At 44.5% G+C, this 20,280-nt stretch overlaps 1 protein-coding gene across 2 annotated transcripts in view; it reads left to right on the plus strand.

The window, feature by feature from the left end:
* The first annotated feature begins 1,925 nt into the window (after positions 1-1,925).
* SMTNL1 (smoothelin like 1) overlaps positions 1,926-20,280 on the plus strand; it is a 525,456-nt gene continuing 507,101 nt past the window's right edge. The window contains exon 1 of one of the 2 annotated variants that reach the window (XM_089656773.1): positions 1,926-2,513. In XM_089656773.1, the coding sequence (XP_089512899.1) occupies positions 2,089-2,513 (425 nt within the window). In that variant the 5' untranslated portion in view covers positions 1,926-2,088. The remainder of the gene's footprint in view (positions 2,514-20,280) is intronic. The other variant, XM_089656772.1, reaches the window with a different exon arrangement.

Raw genomic sequence — 20,280 nt, forward strand, 5'->3', positions numbered from 1 at the left:
TTGTAGGGGGGGGCTTGGGGGCACCGGATATAATAACATACTACTATGCAACTCACCTTTGTTTTCTCATGTCATGGTCTACTCGCTATCCTCCCAACACATGGGCTGAGATCCAATCTTTACAACTGTCTCCGGCTCATCCATGCTCCCTCCTTTGGTCGACCTCAGCAGTGGATGTCTCTTCTTTTCGCCACCTATTCCTTGGTCCCATGCACTTTTCTCTCACTGTTTGGCAGAAATGTAAGGCTAAATTTACACTGGCCTCTGATTGCTCCCCACTGACAAATATCCTCTATAACCCTAATCTTCCAGATAATATGGCCATGTCCCAGATGTCTCTCTGGGTAGTAGCTAACCTTTTTCAATTGCGTCACTTGGTACACCCGGTGACTCGTAAGTTACACTCATTCCCAGATCTCCAGGTTATCACCCTCATTAACCCTGGGGAAGCCTACTTCCTTCGAACGTTTATGCATGCAGGGTCCCCACCAAAGGGGTATTATTTCTAATACTTATAAACTACTTTTAGATGCCCCCTCCTTATCCAATGACACTCACCTTTACATGCGTAGGTGGTCTCAATTCGTACAATGTGATATTGATCTATTAACGTGGAAGAAAATTTGGGAAAATGCATCTAGATCTTCTGTTTGTGTGGTTTTTAAGGAAAATATATACAAGCTCATGATGTTATGGTACAAAACGCCTGAAGTTCTTCATGCTTATAATCCGAATGCTTCTCCTGCCTGCTGGCACTGTGGTGGAGACCTGGGTTCTCTCTATCATATCTTTTGGACATGCAGCTCCATTACTCCTTTTTGGGAAGATGTTCTCTCCCTGTTACAATCACTAATGCGTACCTCTCTCCCACTTGATCCACTACATTTTTTGCTAGGTCTACCTTTTCCGGGTCTACATAAACCATCCGGAAAACTTGCTGTACATGTTCTGACTGCGGCTAGGAGAAGCATTCCTATGTGTTGGTTGTCTTCTACACCTCCTTCAATGTCGATTCTGTACAAACTTATTGCTGATGTTAGACAGATGGAATACTTGACTGCACTACATAATTGTTCGTTTGCTGTGTTTGAGATGATTTGGCTCCCATGGGATACCTTCATTTCCTCTATGCCAGCCCAAAATGTAAGGTCCTGATAACCTTCACACTGTTATTTTATGTTTTTGTTGGTCCTGTCCTTACGCAGTTTTGCCATCGATGTACCTTTCTGTTTTGCTTGTTTTCTTTTCTTATCTTTTTTTTTTAAAACATACTGTTTGTATATTCTTGAAAATCAATAAAAATTGTTAATACAAAAATATAGGTAATTGGTATCTTCAGTGTGTAAATACTAGTGAGTGCAGCTGTCCCTGATCATAATTAATAGGCACGTGCAGCTGATTTACCACGGACGCACAAAGATAGGGAAGTTTTCAGGCTTTTCTTGTAACAGTCTTTACATGTGCACAGGAAACTCTCCACAGGTGCAGATGCCCGGGGACCAAGTGCATGAGTGAATGTGTCGCAGGGCTCTCGGTACATGAGCCCAGCGGCACATCTGCCCAGGTGTAGGAGGCAGGGAGAAGTTTTGGCCTAGACTTCAAGTACTTAAAAAAACATTTGTGAGAGAGGGAGTGGGGGGAGGAAAGTCAGCACAGCATGCGCTTTAGGGTGAAAGTCTGCTTTAACTTTATTGCTATCAGCAAGCCCATTTGTAATGGCACTGGACAGATGACAGTTTCTCTTTACAGAGATGTCAGGGGTCCGCTAGGTCGCATCAGTGTTGTGGATACCAGTATTTACTAGTAACGGTAAATGTGATGGTGACATAATGCAGAACTGTTTTTAGTTGTCTAGGGACAGAGAACGGAGGTGACAGCTGGCAGGATACAGTATATCATCATAAGGAGTATGGATAATTCTAGCTAATCCTGAATAAAAATAGGCACCTATAAGGAAAGGAGAAAAGCACTGAAGAAGACAGATACTTTTCAGAGCTATTTTATCTGTAGTTCGGCTTCGGTAGATAGCCACACAAGCTCCTCAAAATTCTGTAGTTTGGTGAATTCTTGGGAAATACAGCGCTTAGAATGGAAGCTGAGCTAAATCACACTGAGAAAATGACTAACAAAGCTATAAAACAAAATATTGTAGATCAAAGTTTGGATGAGGAATCAGTTATGGAAGAAGAGACAACAGAGCAAAATAAACAGGAAGAAAGATATGCTTTTAATTCAGTGGACAAAAAAAATAAGTCCGGGGATAAAGTAGCAAGGTCAGGCGAACAAAAGACTGACAAGGAAGGAGATATTAATTCTGAAGAAAATCAAATTTCACCAGACATTAAAATCAAATTCACAGAGGAGATGTCTACCAAAAACAATGGAAAACATGAAGAGACAGCATGCATCAAGCCAGTAGGAGCTGGTATAGAGGGTGATGTTAAAAAGGGGGAAGAAAGTACACAAGGCACTGATGATTTTGGACTTACAGATTCTGGAGCTCAAGCAGATAGGTAAAACAAGTTCTTTATTAAAACTTTTGTTTCCTTTCCTTACATATATCCCTAAAGTACCAGTAGGTTTATGTAAATTTATTTGTATTAAAGTATATCTAAACCCAAATATTAAAAGTAATATATTGCAGTGTACCAGTCCTTGGATGTGGTACATTTTCTTTTTTCCTTTATTTTCATCTGGTGATTCTGCCAGGAACACATTGTATCCTAAGGTGACAAATCTTATTTACGGCACTGTATCTATTAAGCGGTTCTTCTGATTATCTCTACAACCTCCCCTCGCATATGTACCAACTGTCTCAGATTTGCCAGAACAGTCCTGTGACTGCTTGTGTCCCTTGAAGTGCTCTGAGATCACAGCAATAGGCTTACTGAGAAGTTCTGGGGAAACTTTCACTTGACGTGCTGCTCACTTCATTCTGCAGTAACTGTGCAGCACACAGTTACACAGCGCTGCTTGTGGGCAATGAGGAGACACGTTTATCAGAGCATGTCTACAGCGAGGATCATATTTCACTAGATGCACCTGAAACTATGGGATCCCTAGTCTAAACCATCCTGGATTCTGTGGGACAGTCCCAAGATTTCAACATATTCCTGGTATCCTGTGGATCCAGGTTTTGTCTAGCCGCATGCCACATGTGTAGCCACTACTGGTGCAGTACATTAACTCTGTATTGGACCTGCAACCAATCTGTGGGACAGAAGTTGGATCCCTCCCACTGTGACTGTGGTCTGCCATAGGCAGGTGAAAGAGTACTTTCTAAGAAACCTCCAATCAGCACCTTTTACTAGCATGCTGGAGCTAATCAACATTTCTTGCAGAGCAGGGTGACACTGCAATTGCTGCATTCTTGGTGTGTATAGGTTGACAGGTTGATCCTTGATCTATGACATGCGAGCAGAGAGTGGCTGGCTTAGAGGGATTCCCAGTGGCCAAAAAGCAGCCAGCAGCTGTTGCCTAAGGATCATATTAAACTGCGTAGATCTAACACTACTATGAGTGCTGGGATTGCTGTGCGCAGGCCTTTTTCATTATTGCTTATCTCGGATAGTTGAGCATGATGAAACTTTGATAGTCTTCCAGTAGGTTAAATCCTGGTAATATAACATAGATAAATGGTTTGCTAAATCTGTTTTTCCTGCTCACTAGCCAATTCCTCCATGACCCATTCTGCTGTTTAATTATCGCTGCTCTAAACTGAACTACTACTCTAATATATGAATAGAACAGAAAATTTCAGTGACTGTAAACCACTTTGCTCAGTTTGTTTTATCTGCAGTGAATGATTGATTTTCACATACTCTTTTTTTTAAATATGCCTTACGTTTGTAACTTCCTGTGCTTGCATGTGTTTCCTTCCACACTCCAAAGTGTGCTGGTAGGTTAACTGGCATTTATACTGTATGGGAGCTAGGAATTTTGGATTGTAAACTCCTTGAGGGCTGGGACTAATATGAATGTATGTAAGGCTCTTTGTAACAGTTTCACATTTATTGCCTGTAATGAATAAAGCAACATTTTGCTAACACTACGTAACATTTTAAGTTCATATAACTCAAGTAATTTAGGTTTTCCTAACTAAATATCAATATTTGGGAAAGCACAGAATGTTAAACCCTTCCTGCCAAGCATATGCAAATATGCATCCTCAATGAAGTGGGTATTTTTCAGTGGGGTCAAATTTGTGCTTTTCTGTGTTTGTGCTGGAAGTGTGCCCCACATCACATTCCAAGCACAGAAACGGAGCTGTCATTGGCAGCTCCAGAGCTGCAGGTCTTATACTAATTAATGATTGGTAGCTGGGAAGACTGACTCTCGATCGCATGATTGCTGTGATAGCTTGTGATTGACTTTTACAGTGAACAGTCACTATACATCCCACCCTACTCTGGTACCACCTCCCAAGGCATATATTACTCTATATACAGCAAGAACAAAGGGATCCAAAATAGCATCATACTTTTATGGTTTTATGCTTTTATAGATAATACTTTTATGGTGGATTAGGAGGAGTTTAGATATGTATATTGGGCAACCGAGACCATAAACTGCAGTTCCTGAAGAGGCCCTGGGTAGGACGAACCATGTAGAATGCACCTCCTGTGACGTCTCATCCAGCGTGTGGAGCACACGTTATAGCCGCACTTCCGGGATGAGAGTCCTATCATTGCTTGACACTTTTAATACTAAGTGAGTGCATTTAGCCTTGTTGTCTGATTTTAAAAAAAAACGCTATTATGCTATGCCATTGTTCTTGATGCATATAGAGTAATATAAGTCTTGGAAGGTGGTATGAATGGGGGTCAGGTGTAAAGAATTGGTGCCACAGGAGAGTAAATAGAGGGTCATTTATTTCCATCGATGCTGTTGTGAAGTATCAGAAAGCTGTTAAGACTCATATAGTTGTATAGGTATAGGGTCAAAAACCTCTGGTGAGTGGGAAAGCACATTCAGGGGAGTACAGTGCATGTGTGAAACAAATGAGAAGAGGAAATAACAGATCTGCAGGATTCACGGTTGGAGCATGGAGCACATATATGCATGATTTGAGAATCCCTTTATAAGGACTACACAGCATATGGATTATGTACTGTATATATTTTTGGTGATAGGTGCTAAGCGGAAAGAGAAGATCTGCTAAGGACACTAGGTTGAGCATGCAGTATTTTATGGTTATATAATAATTGTCATATAATTTCCTGGGCACATTTGTTTTTTATTTTCATATTTGTGTACATGGATGAGGACAGCGCTCATTTATTTTTTTTTTAGTTTTAAAAGGGATATTACACCTTTGAACGGCAGCAATCCTAAAAGTATTGATTGCTGGTAGTACCATTTTTTGTGTTATATTGGTTTAACCACTTGCCTACTGGCCAGTAATGATTTTACTGCTGGCTGATGACTCCTCTGGGCACTGCAACATACCCGTACATCGCACTGAACTTCCTGGTTTATACAGACCCTATTGCTCTGCACTGTGAGAGCATGTGTTTGCCAACCGGCTACAGTCAATGACTTTGGCTGTAAACCTGCTGATCGGTGTGGCCAACCACAGCACAGAGATCTGTGTGTTAGTAAACACAACATACGGGATCTGTCTGGTTCTTTCTCCCTGGTCTCAGTTGCCAATCAGAACTGAGATCAAGGAGAGACCCAGCCAGATCTGTGAGTAAAAGCAGCGCACATACACTTGTTAGGCACAAAGCTAACCCCTCAATGGCATTATTGATCACTTCTGTCACCCAACCAGTGTCATTAGTGCAGTGTACAGTATTATCACCAATCACTGTCTTAGTGTCAGTAGCAATGCCAGATAGCATCAGAATTAGTGTAGTGCCAGTTCCTGATTGCTTGCCACACTATAAGTCATTACTAGTATAGTATCTTTCTGCATCCATATCCTGGTCACGATCAGAACTTTACTAGTGTCCCCAAAAATGTGGTGTTAGTAGGATGAGCCCCAAACACTGCCAGCCCTTTCATTTAGCACACCCCATCAAAAAGTACAGTGTCAGCATAATTTTTCTGATCACTGCCACCTCTGATACATTGTGCACAAAACCGCAGTGCTAGCAAGATCTCTTCTAGCACTAGCAGTTAATTTTATTTCTAGCTCACAAGCAGTCCCTGATTGCCAGCTAGGAGCTCTTATTCCTATAGTACTCAAAATGTCCAGAAAAAAAAGTACACTAGTAAGGAGGCGTACAGGATTCTGAGCATGACAGATGAGAGCAAAAGGGATACCTCACTGTCAGAGCCTGGGATTGAACCTGGTCCTTCTGCAATGAGAGGCAATGTCTCTTCTCACTGAGCTATCTGGAATGCTGGACAGCTCCCTTGACAATTCTTGGATAATCCTGCCTTGTGCCTTGTTTACTCTTGAACCTTGAACTCCTTGCTCCTCCCATGAACTTCCTTATAAATCCATGTCCATGCACTTTCTCCTTGCCAGATTACTGTGCCTTTCCAGCCAATATCCTGCTACTGTTCCTGCTGCTGGCTACACCTCCGCTACTGACCTTTGGCTTGTTTCTGACCATGATTTTGTCTCATTCTAACGTACTACGATTGATCTGCTACCATTTGTGACCGACCCTTGGCTTGTGACTGACTTTGCTTTCGTCTGACCCCTAACCTGTTGATCTGTTATTGGTTCCCAGTCTGCTCATTCCCTGGTGGGGTGATCCTGAGATCTGCGAGGAGCTCTGGTGAATACCGGTTAATACTTAGACCCCGCACCTCAGGTGAGCCTGCGTCATTCCCAGGGGGATTAGCTGGTGTACCTATCCTGCTGGTTTCAGGTAAGCCTTTTACTGCTATAGCAACTGGTCTCTGAACCTGACCTTATATCGTGACACTCACTGTCAGAATCAGGCTTAGAATACAAACCTGTAGAAAGCAGCGGCACCCTGACAGCTAGCTCTGACGATGGTGAAGAGGTCCCTGCCAAAACACAGCATACCCGACCCCATGTTGCTGAAATGCTACAAATATATAATTATACTCAGACGCAGCAGGGTGCAAATACTAGTGCTGCAATATTTTTGGTGATCTGGCAAGCACCAGCAATGGAGTAACTCCTAGCCTTTTAGACACCAGCACTGCAGCATTTCATGGTGAAGTGGCAAACACCAGCAGTGTTGGCAACTTGGCTAGCACTAGTAACGTAATGTAACTGCAGCCACCAAGAATTCGAGCACGGGGCCGCAAAGCCCATAGTAGCCTTCCAGAGGTGCTTGAAAACCCTAATGGGCTGCCCACAGATTCAGCAGCATCTGTTATCCCCCCAAGTTAGTACCAAGATGGCAGATGCTCCTCAATGGCAGCGGCATGACGTCAACAATAAGGATCCACCCAATGCATTTTGTGTACCAACACGTTCTATTGGTGTTCCCCTGAGGGCGTGTTGGTACACAAAATGCATTGAGTGGAGCCCTATTGCTAAACCACGCCGCCGCCATTGAGGAGCGTCCGCCATACTGTCCGTCACGGATAAACCGTCTGCACTACTGTCCGTCACAGATAAACCACATGTGCCTTTCATAGGCATTCTCTCACAAATGACATTCCATTATTCAGAAATTATTATATGAACATTTTTTAGCAGCATTTACCAGTTTACATCATTATTGCAATTATTTGCACTTTTTTTATTTTACATGCGTTGATGATTGATAACATGCATCTATAGCGCTGCACTATTACTTTAACATATTTCTATTCTGGGACTGTTGCCAATACCCTGAGTGCTAGCTGCTACCTTCATATCTATACCTATATTTATCTTGTGTAATACCATTTTAGTAGTCTATATAATTTTACCAGCGCTCGCTTTATCATTATTTTTAAACAATATAACTATTCTACATTGCAGCTCAAACTCTGTCTCCTACAGTGGCTTAGTGGTTAGAATTCAGAACTTACAGCACGCGAGTCATGAGTTCTAATCTCAGTCATGGCTGCATCTCAGTTTGAATGCTTTCTCTGCATGGGTGTGTTTCTGCCAACATTCCAAAGACATGCTGTTAGGTTAATTGGGCCTAGTATATGTGAAAAAACAGCCATTTTTAACAAAAATCGGTCGTTCAATCGGCCGACGTTACCACCAACGGCAAAAAAAATTGGCCGATTTTCTTCCCGTCTACAGCCGGCATTTTTACTTCTGTCCCTTGCAGAGAGCTCCGCTATATTTTACATGAAAAGTCTTGCGGTTGCAACATTGTATCCATTTCAGACACCGATGTTTTATTCGGATACAATAAAAACGCCTATGAAAACTCTGCGCATGGCAGCACATAGTGCTGTTCACACTGAAGCGTTAGCATTGCATCACGGCAAAACTGGCGCCTCATGTCAAGTCAGGAGGAGTTGAAGCCTCCCATTCAAGTCTATGGTGCCACTCTTCAAATGCCTGGCAGACGTTTGCGGTGTGGTTGTGAGGCATTTTCGGTGCGTCACTACCATTTAACTTAATTACAGGCATTTGTGGTGCAGTTTTAACGCTTGGTAAATGCTTATCACATGCCTCAAAACCGCACATAGGGCGTTTGGGGAGCATTTGAGGAGCGTTAAAAATGCTTCCCAAATGCCTGTCAAACACTATAGGGGCGTTTGGCAAGAGTTAGAAATAAAGTCAAGTGTGAATGAGCTCTTAAACCTCTCTCCTTATACAACTTGACACCCCCCTGTCGTCACCTGTTCCCACCCCCCCCCCTGTCGTCACCTGTTCCCACACCCCCCCCCCCCCCTGTCGTCACCTGTTCCCACCCCCCCCCCCCTGTCGTCACCTGTTCCCACACCCCCCCCCCCCCGTCGTCACCTGTTCCCCCCCACCCCCCCCGTCGTCACCTGTTCCCCCCCACCCCCCCTGTCGTCACCTGTTCCCGCCCCCCTGTCGTCACCTGTTCCCACCCCCCCTGCCCCCCTGTCGTCACCTGTTCCCACCCCCCCTGCCCCCCTGTCGTCACCTGTTCCCACCCCCCACCCCCCCCCTGTCGTCACCTGTTCCCACCCCCCACCCCCCCCCTGTCGTCACCTGTTCCCACCCCCCACCCCCCCCTGTCGTCACCTGTTCCCACCCCCCCTGTCATCACCTGTTCCCACCCCCCACCCCCCCCTGTCGTCACCTGTTCCCACCCCCCCCTGTCGTCACCTGTTCCCACCCCCCCCTGTCGTCACCTGTTCCCACCCCCCCCCTGTCGTCACCTGTTCCCACCCCCCCCCTGTCGTCACCTGTTCCCACCCCCCCCTGTCGTCACCTGTTCCCACCCCCCCCTGTCGTCACCTGTTCCCACCCCCCCCTGTCGTCACCTGTTCCCACCCCCCCCTGTCGTCACCTGTTCCCACCCCCCCCTGTCGTCACCTGTTCCCACCCCCCCCCTGTCGTCACCTGTTCCCACCCCCCCCCTGTCGTCACCTGTTCCCACCCCCCCCTGTCGTCACCTGTTCCCACCCCCCCCTGTCGTCACCTGTTCCCACCCCCCCCTGTCGTCACCTGTTCCCACCCCCCCTGTCGTCACCTGTTCCCACCCCCCCTGTCGTCACCTGTTCCCACCCCCCCTGTCATCACCTGTTCCCACCCCCCCCCTGTCATCACCTGTTCCATCTGCAAATCTATGTATCCCCACTCTTTTTATTTAACTATTTATTTATTGATCTTGTTAATGTGTCTCATTTCCTATCACCTACAGCTCAGATCTCGCAATATTATATGATTCCTGATTGTATCTCACCACTAGTCTGATTGAATTCACAATTCCTGATCAGTCCCTTTCCCTGACCTATAATAACCTTTAGGGCCGGTTCACACTATATGTGTTTCAGTTGCTTTTTTTGCATCCAAAACGCACAGAAAGGTTATATGGTTGTCAATGTCATAGTTCACAACAGCACTTGCAGTTCCAGTGCGTTGCAGGTGCTGGCAAAAAAGTCCAACAGCCTGCATTGTTTATGCATAGAACTGTACTGGAACACGGTAAAACGCCCTGGAACGCACTAAAACGCACATGTCCCTAATTAAATTTTAGAAAAAGAGGGGAAAAAATAACTGGAATGCATAAAAAAATGCACTGGAACATGTCAAAAATGCATCCAAACTGCACTGGAACACACCAAAAACACATCCAAAATGCAGTGGAACACATCAAAACCACATCCAAAATGCTCTGGAACACGCTACCCATGCATCAAAAAAGTGCATGCAAAAACGCATCTGGAACACATCTAGACTGTTTCTATAGTGTGAACTGGCCCTTAGGACTTGCTCACACCATTTGTGGTGCAGAAATGCATGCAAGAGCATGCATTGTCCAGCACAGCAAAGAAATGCAATGCCCTCTGCAGATGTGTGCAGGTACCATGATGAAAACTTAATTGCACCTCCACATGTCTAGTAAACACAGATGCATTCACAGCCACCAAAACGCATGGCACCACACTACTGTGCGGTTAGGTGCAACACACTTTTACAATACCATGCCTGCAGTATTTTTGCATGTTGCCACACATTAGGCAGCCCATTGAAAGTAATGAGCTGAGGAAAAAAAAGTAAAAAATGCCCCATTCACACAGGTCCTCTGTCCTGTACAGGATGAATGAGGGGGTTGTTCATGTGGCTGGAGCCACCTGTTACACTATGGGGACAGAGCAGCTGTGTGAACACAGGTTTTAATCTGACAGGTGTGAAGGTGTGGGGAAGTGGCCCTGAATGCTTACTGTCTGTGTTCAGGGCTGTACACCTGCACCCATATGCTTGTCAAATTATGACCTGCAGCATTTCCATTGTGTAACATACCATATTTTTTGCTCCATAAGACGCACTTTTTTTTCCCCCAAAAAAAAGGGGGGAAAATGTCAGTGCGTTATATGGAGTGGCCAGTCCGGTATTTCCACCGCCGCCTTGTCAGAATACCGGGCCGGCCGCTCAGCTCTGCAGCAGGACCTTACCTGTTCCTCTATCCAGCTGTCTTCCCGGAATCTGTAGTGTGGGTGCTCGGCTTGACAGCCGGGGGCCAAGTGCGCATGCGCAAATTGCGGTGCGCTTTGTGAATGGTAAGGCGGCACCTGGGACACATGACAGGTCCCAGAAGCCGCTGGACCAATCACAAAGCGCAGCGCTTCTCGCTCATGCGCACTGGGCACCCGGCTGTCAAGCCGAGCGCCCACACTACAGAAGCCGGGAAGACAGCGCGCTGCTGGATAGAGGAACAGGTAAGGTCCCGCTGCAGAGCGGACACTCACCAAAGAACAACTCCGCGGAAGTAAGATCGGGTACCTGTCAAATTCAGGTACCCGCTCCCCCCCCCCTCCCCAAAGGTCAGCAGTCATCTCCTGTACTGTGTCAGCAGTCATCTCCTGTACTGTGTCAGCAGTCATCTCCTGTACTGTGTCAGCAGTCATCTCCTGTACTGTGTCAGCAGTCATCTCCTGTACTGTGTCAGCAGTCATCTCCTGTACTGTGTCAGCAGTCATCTCCTGTACTGTGTCAGCAGTCATCTCCTGTACTGTGTCCGCAGTCTCTGGTCATCTCCTGTATCTATGTCTGCAGTCCATTGGTTCAGAATATTTTTTTTCCTGTTTTCTGCCTCTAAAACCTAGGTGCGTCTTATGGTCAGGTGCATTTTATGGAGAGAAAAATATGGTAGGTTGCCTGCAAACTGCGATAGCCACAAAAAGAAACCACTGATTCCCATTCTACAGGCCACAGCACCCATGTGAATGAGCCCCAAGACCTCAATTACACACACAGCTTTATGATTTATGAACTCAGTACATTTTTATCATTTTGATTTCACAGGAATATGGTTGGGATTATGTCAATTAATAATGTTTTTAGTGTATTTTTTACCATAAATATAATTTGGATATTTTCTCTGGCGGTAGGGGGCTGTCAGGTATGCTGTGGCCCTGGGTGTATGTTTGTGTCTGTGCCACCTGTATAGTTAGGAAGAACCTTGAACCTCTTCTATGTAGCTCAGTGGATCTAGGAATTGGACATGTTTTCAACTGAAAATACAACTATTAGTAATGTTTCCCCGGCAAATGAGGATCAGCTCCTTGGTGGAGAATAGCGATCTCGCCATGTCCAGATGTGGTCTGGAATTTCACAAAACTAAAAAATAGATTTGCAAATTACCATAAAACTCTCCTAACCACACTCCCATCCACTAACACTCCCCACTACCACTTCCGGTTGTGTGCAAACATCCTTTTTCAAATGTCATGGCGTATTTCCGGTATGACAGCTGCTCTAGCGCCTCCTCCAACAGCCATCTTGGCATTTATTTGTGCACCATAGCAATTTTACATGTGGCTACATTGTGTATGACATTCGCAAATATATGTTTGCAGTTCTATTGTGGATTTGGCATTGGGGAATGTATGCTTGCAGCTATACTGTGTATATGTCAAGGTCCTACCTTTTTCCCAGAGGTTGTGCTGCTCCATATGCTGGCATCCATCTTGGGTTTCTGCAAAGAGCATGGTGGGAGTCTTTTTATGCCTTCGGGCCTCTGAGGTCCATCCCCCAGAGGGGTGTGGTTGATTACATATAGGTCTGTTGTCCGCACATGCTCTTTGCATTCGTGTCTTGTGTGTTAGTGTTGCAACAGCTCTGTGTATACTCTTGTGACTCTCCTGGAATCTGACTCGGCTTGTGACTAGACCATTCTCTGCGTTTTTCCTTTGATCTGACCTCCCGTTGCTGAACCCAACCTGTGACCTGTGATTCTTGTCTACTGTTCTGTACCGTTTGTCCCATTGTTGTCGACCTGGCCTGCCCGACTACGCTATTGTCTGATCTGATTCCTACCAGCTACACGCCATTGGCGGAGGCCATTACCGCAGCTGGGGTGTTTCGGGGCCGCAACCTGGTTTCTGGCTGAGTCAAGTCCATCCCCACCATCAGGGGCCCTGGTGAAAGGCAGCCTGGGACTTAGACTCCGCGCCCTGAGGGACTCCGGTTTGTGGGTGGTGGTTGTCGTCAGTCAGTGTGTGACCCTGCCTCTAGGCCTGCCTGTCCGTTCCACAGCTCCTGCCCTGACAGTATATGACATTGGCGAATATATATTTGCCGGTAAAGGCCCTAAGTCAATATAAACTGGGGGGCCCAATTTATTACTGTTAAGAGGATTGTAGAAAAAGAATAGCTAGCTGGACATTGAACACGACCTATTCATTGGTACATAACATGGTCTTGTGGTGCAGTAGGGGGCTTTTGTTTGTTATTTTGGACATACTTCCATATGTGTGCTCTAACAAGGAAGATTTGGGCATATTATATAGCTAGCAAAAATAAGTGTTAGGGGTGCAGCGCTTTACATATGTATCTGGTAAATTCATATCAGTCTCTAACCCTCAAGGGGCGTACTAAGGTCCCTAACTTACATTCATACATATACTACGGCCAATTTTGACAGGATCCAATTAACCTAACAGCATGTCTTTAGAGTGTGGGAGGAAACCGGAGTACCCAGAGGAAAACGCAGGCACAGGGAGAACATGCAAACTTCAGGCAGGAGGTGCCATGGTTGGGATTCAAACCAACGACCGTAGTACTGCCAGGTGGAAGTGCTAACCATTTAGCCACTGTGCTACATTCAACTCGAACATGAAATAATCCCCCCCCCCAAAAATACATAGTCCAAATGTTTATTGATCAAATACACATTCCACATTTATTTGGACAACAAGAAGTAGGTACATTCAATATCTTGGTGGGGAAAAAAAAAGCAGGATTGATGTTGCTAAAATAGAACGGTCCTGCTCATTAGAGCTTACAATCTAAAAGACTATACTTTTAATGAACTGTGCTTTCACAGGTTACAGCAGGAAACAAACGGTTAATATGAATCACTTGGGCTTATCCACAAAACAAGCTGCAGCTCAAAATATCAATATAAAAGTACATACCGGCCAAAATTAAAACACCTCCCAAAATCCCCCATACATACATTTCTCATCATGTTTGTCTGAAAACTGCATTTCATTCTAAATAAAGCAAACTTGGAAGAGCAGAGCAATTGACACGTGTTAGGATTACAATGCAAAGATAATAAGCACAATTTAGAAGGAAGAACATGCAAAACATTTACAGCCCACATCACAGCGTGAGTGTGGCCTGGGGCAATTCACCACAATATCTCTTCCTCCCCCAAACCACCACAGAGAAGGACTTGCAGAAAATAATGTGCCTGTACAAGGTAAAAGATCAGCCACTACTGCATCTCTTTATATAAGGTAGGCCACAGCCACCACTGTCATTCATTTGGTCAGAGAAAGTGTTTGCACCTGATTAATTCTCTTCCCACCTGCGTTAACCCTTGGTATACAGGCCCCACAAATCAGAGTCCGAAAGAAAGCCACAGTGAAGTGTACCTGTGCAGCATACAACAGAACATTGAACAGGGATGTAAAAGGGAACCCTATTGGCAATATTTCTTGGCCCTATGGGCACAATTCACTGCAGATTATCGCATGAGTTAAGGCAGTCACATGACCACATCTCGCATGCAATACTGAAAATGTCAATTCACTTTTGCTAGTATGTGGCATTTCCCATAAGTCAAAAACACTCAGGAAATCAAACATAAAAAGGCCTTACACCTCGGTCACATCAAAGCGGATTTAGAAATTGTGCGACGTACAGTGAAGATACCGATTTGCAAGACATCTGATACAGATATCTATGCAAATCGTCACAAAAGTAGTACATGTACTACTTTAGAGATCAGTGTCGGAAACGCACCCATGTGACTGCTCTAATAGCAGCCAATAGGATGTGACTTGGCATATGATTTGCAAGTCGCATGCCATGCAAATTGCATGTCAAGTCACATCCAGGGTGCACGATTTCAGGTGCGATTTGTGAATTGAAATTATACCTGATATCGGATCTAATGAATGTAGATGTGAGTGTCTTAACGTAAGCAATTTGCTGCAGCACAATTTCAAAAGTCGTTCTTGTCTAACTTTTTCAGCATTTTGTAGCGATTTCACATATAGACTACAATAGAAGCTGCAATACAAAACACAATTGAAAACGCAATAACTCATTGGTAAATCTACAGAAAACACAGTGAAATTGCCAACAAAAGCATCTAGTGTGAACCAAGCAGGCAATTCAACCAAGGAAATAAATCTTTGAAGGCATGCGGTATCTGCATGCTCGGATAAGGGTCTGTTATGGATTTGGGGGGGGGGGGACTCCATGCCATTATTTTATTTTTTTTTTAATCCTTTTCTCTCTCTCGCTCACTCTTCTCATGGTTTGACAAACTTTCCCAAAAGAAGGTGGAGTGCAAACCAGCATTATCCAATCAATCATTAGTCCAGGCCCTTGTCTCATCCTATCGTTTGACATTCACATAAGGTACAACTTTAAAAGTGTTTGAACAGACAAGGCCTCATGCTAATTGACATTCTAGGGATCATTTAGACAGAAAGCAAAGATGCTGCCATCAGCACATGTATGTTAGGATAGTCACATGGAGATCACACAAATTCATTGCCATGGTTGGGATTCAAATCAACAACCCTAATGTTGTGAGGTAGCAGTGCTAGCCACTAATCCACAGAGCTGTTGAACACAAGTCCTGCCTGTATTTCTGTGGTGTGAATCAACCCTAGGTCCCTGGGCAAGGTCAATATAACTAGCCAGATATCTCAAATGTGACACAAATGTTGGGCTATGTTGCTAATTCAGATGTATGTTGGTTCTATGTATCCCAATACAAAGGATTGCAATACTAATACAGGCGTAATTCGGTTTACCAACGCCTCGGTTAACGTAATTTTTGGTTTACGAATAAAAATCCATTGAAAATAATGCCTCGGTTTACACAATTGTTAATCACTTTTTTTCGCAATACAAAGTGTATGTCGGCGCTGACTTTCAAATGCAAATGCCAGCCTTTTTTTTTTTTTTTTTTTTTTTTTTTTTTTTTTCTGCACTATAGTTCACAAGGTTTGTCACTTTCCCTAAAGTTACAGAAAACTTTGTATCTTTTAATAAACTCAAAGTAAACATTGTTTCCTTTTGGGATATAAATTCCAAGAAAACTTTCTCTTTTAGCTGGGGGAAGTGACAGCTGAATTTATGAGCTATAGTGAAGGAAAAAAAAGGGAGAATTACATTTAAAAAGCAGCACCATAATAAATAAAAAATGGCATGGGGTCCCCCCTCCCATCCACACCAAGCCCTTAGGGTCTGGTATGTATCTTAAGAGGTAACTCCACACCAAAATGTAAAAAAAAATGACGTGGGGTCCCATCCACACCAAGCCCTTCGGGTCTGGCATGGATATTAAGGGGTAACTCCATGCCGAAATTAAAAAAAAAAAACTGCATTTGGTCCCCCCCAAATCCATATCAGATCCTTATCCGAGCATGCAGCCTGGCTGGTCAGGAAAGGGGGGTGGGGGACGAACGAGCGATTCTTTTTTTTTTTTTTTTTTTTTCCCTCCCCCTCCTGAACCATACCAGGCCACATGCCCTCAACATGAGGGGGTGCTTTGGTGCAGGGGGGGCTCCCCCCAAAGCACCTTGTCCCCATGTTGATGAGGACAAGGGCCTCTTCCGTTAGTGGGATAATTGGTCGGCCGTTTTGTGATTTTGGCACATTGTTCATTGGTAAATTTGGAAAAAAAATCGGCTGATTTTGCCGATCGGCCAATTTTCGCGGCAATGATCGTCAAAATCGGCTGACTTTTTTTCCAAATTTACTGATAAAAAATCCTCAAACGGCCGACCAATTAACCCACTAATGGCCCGAAAAATAAAACGGCCGATTTTAGACCCATCTAAAGCAGGCCATAGATTGTTCTAAAATCGGCCGATTTTGCAGCCGAAAAAAAAATCGGCAGATTTTTGGGCCGTTAGCGGGTTAATTGGTTGGCCATTTTTCGGGCTTTTGGCACTTTTTTTTTTTTTATTGGGAAATTTGGGGAAAAATCGGCCGATTTTTCGCTGCAATTATCGTCAAATCGGCCGATCTTTTACAGATAAAAAAATCTGCACATGAGCCGTGACCTGCAAGAAACAGAAGAAAAAAAAAGAGAGAATAAAAAAAAAAGAAAGAAAAATGCAGGCCATAGACAGGATGAAAATTGACCGATTATTTTTACCGTTGGTGGTAACGTTGGCCTATTGAACGACCGATTTTTCATTTTTTTTTTTTTTTTTAAACAGCCGGTTTTTGACCCATCTATGGCCTGCATTAATGTTTCAGCTGTCAGCGGGTTCCCCACTGACAGCTGAGTTTTAAATAATTTCCGTCAATTAAATAAATATTTAAAAAAACTGTGTGGGGTTCCCTCTCCCATCCATACCATGCCCTTCAGGTCTGGTATGGATATTAAGGGGTAACTCCACACCGAAATTAAAGAGAAACTGCGTGGGGTTTCCCCTAAAATCCATACCAGACCCTTATCTGAGCATGCAGCCCGGCGGGTCAGGGAGGGGGGGGGGGTCGAGCGAGCACCCCCCCCCTCCTGAACCATACCAGGCCACATGCCATCAACATGGGGACAAGGTGCTTTGGGGCAGGGGGACCCCGCCCCCCCCCCAAAGCACCTTGTCCCCATGTTGATGGGGACAAGGGCCTCTTCCCCACATCCCTGGCCGGTGGTTTGGGGGTCTGCGGGCGGGGGGCTTGTCAGAATCTGGAAGCCCCCTTTAATAAGGGGGCCCCGGTACCGCCCCCCACCCTACATGAATGAGTACATGGTACCGCTACTAATTCACAAAAAAAGCAAAAGTGTAGTGTAAAAAACACAGTACAGGGTCTTTTGACAAGTCCTTTACTAAAACAATGTCCCCCCCGAAGTAGATCCAACGTCAATCACGGCGACCCGAAAAAAGAAGAAAAAAAAAGCTCCGCTCTAGACAGAGGCTAGCTGCCTTATGCAGAAGACAGGGTGTCAGTTCTTAAATAGGTAAGGGGCAGGGCCAGCCGGGGACATCATCCGAGTGACCCTGCCCCATCATTGATGTCACATGGGGTGGGATCACGTGTTTGATGTCCCTGTCTTTCCCCACCACTTACCTATTTAAGAACGGTCAGCCTGGCTCCTACATAAGGCAGCTAGCCTCTGTCAAGAACGGAGCTTTTTTTTTTTTTTTTTCAGGTCGCCGTGATTGACGTTGGATCTACTTCAGGGGGACATTGTTTTATTAAAGGTCTTGTAGTGTGTGTGTTTTCTTTTTTTTTTTTTTTTTTTTTTAACACTACACTTTTGCTTTTTTTGTGAATTAGTAGCGGGACCATGTACCGCAGATTCATTCACTGGGGGGGGGGATCTGGGGGCCCCTTTGTTAAAGGGGGCTTCCAGATTCTGATAAGCCCCCCGCCTGCAGACCCCCACAACCACCAGCCAGGGTTGTGGGGAAGAGGCCCTTGTCCCCATCAACATGGGGGGGTGCTTTGGGATGGAGCCCCCCGGCCCCAAAGCAACCCCCACCACCCCATGTTGAGGGCATGTGGACTGGTATGGTTCGGGGGGGGGCGCTCACTCGTCCCCCCACGCTGTTTTTTTTGTTTTTTTTTTTTTTTTTTTAGTTGCAGACCTTTATTTTTACATTCAGCTGTCAAAATAAATATTATGTAGACTTTCGAAATAAGTAAAATCATTACAGAAATAATTATAAAGGATAAGAAACTAAAATAGAATCAATAGAACTAAGGAAATCAAATTAGAATACATAAAGATATACCTAGTGCTGTATGTTAAACACAGTAAACATGACCGAGTGCCGTCTGTCAGAGAACTCCACACATAGATTTACTATTGAACAGCGGCTTAAAAAGCAAGCGCCCACAGAGGACGTCTAAAATATGTGTTCTGCACATGCGCATTTATACCGGCAAAATACGCTGCACAAGCGTCTAGTTCTTCACTGTGTTGCCTTGCTTAAAAAAAAACTTTTTAACACATTTTACATTTTTTTTGGAAATGGCAGATATTGTTTAAAGTGAAGTCCTGATTTTTGGCAAAGCAAATTGCAGTGATTTTTCATGGTGTTAGACGTGCCTCTTAGCAAGTCTGCTTTTTGAGTCTGATTCCTGACCTGTGTCTTGTTAGTAAATTCGATTTGGCGTCAACATGTTGACGCTTCTCTTTAGTAAATCTCTTAGCGGGGTAAAAGTAGATGGTCGATAGTAAAAATTAGACGTTTGCCCACGGAAATGCGCCTAGGCACAATAGGAAATCAGGGCCTTTGTGTAAGGTACCTGTTTTAAGGTATAATCCAAAGTGGAGATTTGGTTGGGGGTTGAGCCGTTAGGCAGACCAGGTCAGCAACAAATCTTGACGTCAAAGTCAGAACACGGAAGTGTGGTAGGGGACAGGCAGGGTCATACACAGACTAGCAGAGTAAGGCAGTATCGTCAGACAAAGAAAAACATCAGCGCTTATAATATAGCCCAGAAATGGTATACAGGTCTGATGAAAGCTGCATTTTTCGATCTTTGCGTAGAGGTGGTTCTCACACAGTCATTGCATTACCTGTTTCACATGGAAAATGTGCTCCCAATGTGCATTTTGTAAAATGCTGAGATGCCATCCAGATACACTATTACTTGTTTCTGAAGTCATGGAACACCTCATTCATGAAATGCTGGAAGACATCAGGAGTGTTGCAACGAAAGTCATTACTAGATATTCAAAATGCCCATTGTGAGTGTTGAATGCTGTCCTCCACTCTTCACCTTCTCTTCCTCCACTCTTCACCTTCTCTTATGTAGATCAGGTTATAGGACCCTCACAGGTCCAGCTTGGTGAAGATAGTGGCTCGTTTCAGGAAGTCAAACCATTCCAGGATAAGGGGAAAAGGGTAAGAGTCCTTAACAATGATTTGGTTTAAACCTCTATAGTCTATACATGGACGGAGTCCACCATCTTTATTTTCCACAAAAAAGAATCCTGCCCCCACTGGAGAGGAAAAGAGACAGATAAAGCCTCTAAGCTGTCCTGAAGGTATTCTACAGGTTTTTGTTCTGGCTGTGACAAGGGATATGTCTTTCCTTTTGGAAGAGGCTCCCCTGGAATCAGGCTAACTGCAAAGTCAAAAGAACGATTTGGGGGCAGTACCTCAGCTCTCTTTTTGCAAAAGACATCTGCAAAGTCATGGTATTCTTGTGGTAAAGTGGGAGGTATGGACACAGAAGCCAGTAAACTTTGAGACCATCTTTTGGGATGAACTACACAGTTCTGCTGGCAATATGTACCCCAGGAGGTTAATTCCCCGTTAAGTTGTCACTAC

The sequence above is a fragment of the Staurois parvus genome, unplaced genomic scaffold (assembly GCF_062004578.1).
Source record: "Staurois parvus isolate SC_StPar_1 unplaced genomic scaffold, SC_StPar_1.0 ptg000937l, whole genome shotgun sequence".
Lineage (NCBI taxonomy): Eukaryota > Metazoa > Chordata > Amphibia > Anura > Ranidae > Staurois > Staurois parvus.